We start from the raw sequence: 7,079 nt of genomic DNA on the forward strand, positions 1-7,079 counted from the left end.
ATCAATCAATACATGTTAATCGACTGAAAAACGAAGGTAACAAAAATATATTTAATAAAACAAGTAATATGATAACATGAACATCCATTTTGTTTCAAAACTGAATTACACATGTAGAATAAAATAAATAAATAATGTATAATAATTTCAATTTTTCTGGCCACCTCTTGAATAAGCCAAAAACATATTTTGGTGAGGGGGACAGTGTGGGTCATTCTTAAGAAGTGATGACATAGTGTGCCTCTTCAGTCACATCAATCAACCAATTTGACTGTTTGTAATGCAAAATAAACAGTTTTTTTTTTTTTGTTAGAAGTAGAACATTTTTCATTTTAAATGTTCGTTTTTTAATTAAATGCCTGGAAATTTTAGTCCCATTTATCACTATTACACTTAGAATAAAAAAAAAATATTTTTGTTTAGACTACATTTACATTTAGTCATTTTGCAGACGCTTTTATCCAAGGCGACTTACAATTGGGGAATACATAAAGTGATTCTTCTTAAAGAGGCAAACAGACACAGGAAGTGCTTGTAATACCATGTTTTTAGGCATTGTTCAAATAAGTACAAGCTAGAAAGGGAAGGAATAAATAAAGAGAGACTAAATTTGTATTTTATTGAAATCCACAAATCATGCTTTCACTATGTAGTATTTTAAAAAGACTCATGCATTTTCTGAGAAATGCAGAATTTGCACTCCCATGTGACATTTTTTCGTTGTGACAGAATGTTATTATTAATATTATTAGTTATTTTTTTATTTTATAAATATATTTCAAGGCACAATTAAACTGAGTGATACTAAATCTACAGAATCTACTCTCTATTATAAGTATATCAATTTTATTTTTTATTGTGATGTGGTTGAAATAACTTAGCGCTTTAGGGTTAGTATAAGTACTTTGATAATTGGTATTGTAACTTGTAAACCAATATATTATTATTTTAGAAACAAAAACAAGTAAAAAAAATGTTTTAGCACAAACAGCATATTTTCCTGAGAATGACCCACATATTGAACTAAAAGTAATAGCAACATTTTCAGTAGCTATTTTGCAGCTTGACCAAACCTCCCAACACCTGAGGACAGATATATGTACTGTATATTTGGAAGCCAAATCTTGAGATCATCCAAAACCTTATTTCACACCATTTAACATCTTAGACATAAATTTGACGTCATCAGGGATAGGATATGTTTGAGGATTTAATGGTGTATACAGTAACAGAGCAAAAACATGTCCTCAAAATATTCAGAGAAAAATATAAGGCAACTAAGACACTGTATACAGCATATTTGTAGGCACACGAGTTTGGGTTTTACTGTTAACTCTCCAACACTGAAAGAGCCAATACAAAGAAACAAGGGAAAACTGCACTTAAGGAGAATCACCTCACAGCAAAGAGAATCACAGAATACAACGCCAGTCCAGTCCAGATTATTGCATAGATCTTAGTGCACAGTGGTTTAGTTCGGCAACAACTGCATGTGGTGAAAACATCTGAACTGACTCGGAGCAGAGATATTTTTGGGAAGCATACTGCATGGCTGATCTATTGACTATTGTGACGTTAAAAGCCTGAACTTATTCCAGAGCTTGATGTAGAGTGATACTTTCCTTTATAATGTGTTTTAATCTGTTATTTAAACTGATTGTGGTTGTGTAACTTGCCTTTCAGATTAATGTTAACAAATGAGCAATATTCGTAGATAGCAGAAATGGTGTATTTAATAAATATACCATAATATTATATAATAAAATATTGTATTATTTATATATTTTAGTATGCATTATTATATATGGTATTCATCATATTATAAAGTGTGTGACCTCAGTTAAAGCTTGAGGAAGACTATGGAGCCATGCCTTGGCAGTGCTGATGAAGAGGGAACCGCAAGTCCTGCTCTAAGACAGCATATAAAGCACCAATACTTGTGTAAGAAAAAGTCACCAGACACGTAAAAGAGTGACTGGTTCACAAAGAAGTAGAGAAACCAGAATGATGAAGGGCTGATCATCATCTAACCTCTCCATTCATCTCTTCCGCCCCTTCTTTCTCTCCATCTCTCGCTCCATCAGGCTCCAGCTCGTCCTGGATGTCATCGGTGTTTCCTGAATCACTGCTGGCCACAGAGCTGAGGGAGGGCGATTGTCTGCAAGGAAAAATTAGCATAAATTATTAAAAACCTTCTGTGTAGAAACATACTGGTTAGAGCAGATGACATAGACCAGGGGTGCCCAAACTCGGTCCTGGAGGGCCGGTGTCCTGCAGAGTTTAGATCCAACCCCAATTAGACACACCTGAACCAGCTAATCAAGCTCTTACTAGGCATACTAGAAACCTCCAGGCAGGTGTGTTGAGGCAGGTTGGAGCTAAACTTTGCAGGACATCGGCCCTCCAGGACCGAGTCTGGGCACCCCTGACATAGACAGTTCAAACCAACCTGCCGGTGGTGGCTGTGCTTCGGATGAGCCTCCGGCAGGTCTCCATCTGTACGTCCAGCCCTCTCTTCATACTGCACATCTCCATGTACTCATGCAGGTGTCTGTTCATGTCATTCTTGGCTGTGGCCAATTCCAGCTGCAGGAGGAAGATGGCGTTTAAATCATAAACAAACTAATATTGGCTGAAACATGTTATTCACAAATGTTCTCTCACCTCAATCTGACCGATGGTGTCCTGGTACTCCTGCTCTCTGGTCTTAAAGATGGACTCGGTTTCATTTATGAGGCTTCCTAGACTTCGATCCTGGCAGGACAATATATAAATGCAGAATGTATTATTGCATTATGTAATATTTTATGTAGTCAACATGCATTCTCAATTTTATAGCCAGTAAGAACTGTTCAAAAATCAAAAATAAAATTTGTAATAAAAAAAAGTCTCATGCTCATCAAGGCTGCATTTATTTGATTAAAAATACAGTAAAAACAGTAATATTGTGAAATATTATTACCATTTGAAATAACTGTTTCCATTTTAATATATTTTAAAATGTCATTTATTCTTGTGATGGCAAAGCTGATTTTTCAGCATCATTACTCCAGTCTTCAGTGTCACATGATCTTTCAGAAATCATTCTAATATGCTGATTTGATGCTCAAGAAACATTTCTTATTATTATCAATGTTAAAAGAGTGCTGCTTAATATTTGAGTGAGAACAGGGATACATTTCAGGATTCTTTTAAGAATAGAAAGTTTAAAAAAACAGAATTTATTTGATATAGAAACTTTTTGTAACATTATACAAATTCTAAATGTCTTTACTGCCATTTTTAATAAATTAATAAAAGCATTATTTCTGATAAAAAATATACTGACCACAAACTTTTGAATGCTACTGTACCTAGCATTGAGACGATCCTAAAATAGATTGCGACAAGTCGATGGATTAAAAAAAAATATTTTGTAAGCATTTTAAATGCATATCTAATTAAATATAGTGAAAATTATATAACATTTATGTATATATTTTAATTTATTTATAATTTAATATTTAAAAATACATGTATCAAAAAATTGCATTCGAAAACAGAAAATCAAATTGAGATAATTAACGGTATTTTATTCAATATATGCGTGTGATTTTTTTTATGATTAAATATTGTATCGTTTATAGCTTAGCAACATACTTATATCAAGCTGTATTTTGCATGGTGCTTGTGAGTGAGCATTAACAGCATTTTTGCCTACTGTATTCAGTTCCTTTAAAATAATTCCTCAGAGCATTGTTGCCATATGTAGACAATATGTTTTTCTTTACATTTTATACCTCTGGCACTTGGTTGCTAATAGAGGGGTGACTTGGTGAGGTACCTGCTCATGTGTCTCTCCATGGGAGTCAGATGTGCAGGATGCTGCGGTGGTGGCGAGGTTCAGACGGTTATAGTTACTGAAATCCTCCCAAAGCAGAAGCGTCTCCTCCGTCTCCTCCCACGCCAGACTGTCACAGTCATCGTCAAACTCGAACGTTTCCCGCCTGCCAACAAACCAATTAGCTGAGCAACCTCTGCGCACAAGACAGGCAGCAAACACAGATGTGGAAGAGTAAAGAGAGGGGAAAAAGGAGACACAAAGAGAAGAAAAGAAAAGGAAAATCAACAGATCCACAATCTAAAAGATTTTAAACAAAAGACTATATACATAAGGGAAGAATAAATATAATGAACAAGGAAAACATGCCAATAACCAGCTTTTATTAAAGAGATGATGAAAGTAAGAAGAGTCAATAGTAAAAACAACAATTGGATAATAAAATATACAGAACACAAAATGAGCATGTTCACCATATGAACACTAGATGGCAGTAAGTGATCATACAACAAGCAAGCCAATATTTCTTAAACAACAAAATGCTGAGATTTATTATAGCATTTATTAATATTTTGAATAGGCTTTTTTATTTTCATTTGAATTTTGTTTAAATTTGAATAATTTAGTTATGTGGTTTTGTCATTTTTCTTCTTTTTTATATTTTCTACTTTCTATTTTATATATATTTTATTTCTGTTGGTTTTAGTAAATGTATTACTTTGACTTAAACTAATTTATTTCACTTAGTCACCAAGTCTAATTTTCATTAAGGTTAATGGTTTTAATCTAATATTTATATATTTTTTCTCAGCTTTATTTCAATTACAGAAAACCATTTTTAAAAATTAGTTTCAGTTTTAATTAACAACATGCATATTATATTATATTATATTGATAGACTTTTGTAGCATTTTTCCCACTTACAGTGATACACAAGATTTTGTTAAACAACAACAAAAATGCTGATATTTAGTTTTGTGTACAATATTTGTGGTAAAAAAATTATTTATTTATTTTTGGATTGGCTTTCTCCTGGATTTTAGTTTCCAAGTCAGACACTTCCTATACAAGAATGCATGAGAATGTGAATAAAACATATTTCAGACTTGATAAATGCACACACACACACACACACACACAAAGCATCAGAAGATGCCCTCTAATGGCTATGAGGACTCACAGCTGGTTGAGCATCCTCTTCATCTCATCGGTGATGTTGAGAGAACCAGGCACATCCTCCTCCTTTTGACCAGAATCACCATCAGTCTCCACACTCTGCTCCTCTGATTCACCCTTATACTCCTTCCTCCTGAATACCGCCATTCCCTACAACACACACACATATCCTTCTGAAAGATTCGAATTGCATGATAAGCTGTTATATAAACTCCATGTAATGCAAATCAAATTTGTACTCCAAATTAGCACATTATTGAATGTTGTATTGAAACTATGCATCATTACCGGAGCACAGCTGCAGTAGAATGGATGGTATTATTAGATTCTGTTGCGAATGAAAGTTTCTGTACCCCTTTCTGTTCAGGAGGAGCTCTGGATGGGCTGCCGTGCAGTATCTTGCTCATGTCTTCTGAGTTCCTCTGCTGTGCCACGTCACAAAGCTTGGCTGTGATATCGATGCGCCTGCAGATGTCCATATCAACCTTCATGGCTTTCTCCTGGATTTTAGTGTCCAAGTCAGACACTTCCTATACAAGAATGCATGAGAATGTGAATAAAACATATTGCAGACTTGATCTGTCATGCGCTGATTTAACAAAAAACTGGAACAGAAAAACTGACCTCCCTTATTCTACAAAAACATACCATAACACACTTAAGCAATATTGCACAGTAATAATTCTTAAAAGTAAAAATGCAAATATTCTATACATCAATTAATCATCTAAATTAATATGAAATCATAAAAACTGCATGCATAATAATGATAATATTAAGAAAATACATTAGAATATATAAGTCTGTTTTATTCTGGTATTGTTTATATAATATAGTATTTATTAATATTTAAATTATCTTTATTTTTATATTTTAGTTTAAATTTTAATCATTTTGTTAATTGCTTTTGTCATTTTTCATATTTATTTTTAGCTTAAATTTCTTTTTATTTTAGTTTTAAAGTGATGATACATGGGGCAACTTTTTGAGGAATGTTGCTTGGCAACGTTGGAGTCAACAGGCAACCAGGTGAGACACAGGGCCCATGACCGATCTAAAGTATCCAGATACTTTGTTGTATCCAGATACAAATTTGTTGCCCATTCTCAATGGAAAAATGCCCAAGCAACATCGCTCGACAACACTGCTCAAAAAGTTGCCCCGTGTATCATCATCACCTTTAGTAATTTTAAGACCTTGACTTAAAGTGATAGTTCACCGAAAAATGAAAATTATCCCATGATTTACTCACCCTCAAGACATCCTAGGTGTATTAGACTTTCTTCTTTCAGACAAATACAATCAGAGTTACATATTAAAATGTCCTGGCTCTTCCAAGCTTTATAATGGCATTAAAGGGATAGTTCACCCAGAAATGAAAATTTGATGTTTATCTGCTTACCCCCAGGGCATCCAAGATGTAGGTGACTTTGTTTCTTCAGTAGAACACAAATGAAGATTTTTAACACAAACCGTTGCAGTCTGTCAGTCTTATAAATGGAGGTAAATGGGAATCACGGCTTTGAGAGTAAAAAAAAACCATACACGAACAAAACCAAATTAAACCCTGCGGCTCGTGACGATACATTGATGTGTAAAGACACGAAACGATCGGTCTGTGCAAGAAACTGAACAGTATTTATATAGTTTTTTTACCTCTGATTTACGCAATGTCCGAACTGTTCGAACTGTCCTGAGCACATTCTCACAGCATTCTCAACAGCAGACGAGCGAGGCGTCTTCTTGCTTTACGGCGGATCGCAGACTTATAAGTGCATAACCACCACCTATCTCTCAAATCTCTCAAATAAACTCCTAATTGAGATTGTAGATAGAGTGTCAATGGTCCATTTGAGAGATAGGTAACGGTAATGCACTTATAAGTCTGCGATCCGCCGTAAAGCAAGAAGAAGACGCCTCACGTGCCTGCTGTTGAGAACGCGCTCAGGAGGACGCACGTGCCGCCGCTCAGGACAGTTCGAACAGTTCGGACATTGTGGTGAATCAGAGGTAAAAAACGATATAAATACTGTTCAGTTTCTTGCACAGACCGATCGTTTTGTGTCTTTACACATCAATGTAT

At 34.6% G+C, this 7,079-nt stretch overlaps 1 protein-coding gene across 2 annotated transcripts in view; it reads right to left on the reverse strand.

Annotated features, from left to right (window-relative positions):
- Positions 1-1,799: 1,799 nt before the first annotated feature.
- Positions 1,800-7,079, reverse strand: part of LOC107703080 (intermediate filament family orphan 2-like) — a 25,860-nt gene continuing 20,580 nt past the window's right edge. Inside the window, exons 4-9 of one of the 2 annotated variants that reach the window (XM_016505597.1) lie at positions 5,350-5,526; positions 5,001-5,146; positions 3,824-3,986; positions 2,665-2,754; positions 2,450-2,586; positions 1,800-2,158 (exon numbers count right to left, since the gene is read on the reverse strand). In XM_016505597.1, coding sequence (XP_016361083.1) covers positions 2,023-2,158; positions 2,450-2,586; positions 2,665-2,754; positions 3,824-3,986; positions 5,001-5,146; positions 5,350-5,526 — 849 coding nt within the window. In that variant the 3' untranslated portion in view covers positions 1,800-2,022. Of the gene's footprint in view, positions 2,159-2,449; positions 2,587-2,664; positions 2,755-3,823; positions 4,017-5,000; positions 5,147-5,349; positions 5,527-7,079 lie in introns of both variants that reach the window. The other variant, XM_016505596.1, reaches the window with a different exon arrangement.

This window comes from Sinocyclocheilus anshuiensis, unplaced genomic scaffold, assembly GCF_001515605.1.
Source record: "Sinocyclocheilus anshuiensis isolate Anshui unplaced genomic scaffold, SAMN03320099.WGS_v1.1 scaffold883, whole genome shotgun sequence".
In the NCBI taxonomy this organism is placed as follows: domain Eukaryota; kingdom Metazoa; phylum Chordata; class Actinopteri; order Cypriniformes; family Cyprinidae; genus Sinocyclocheilus; species Sinocyclocheilus anshuiensis.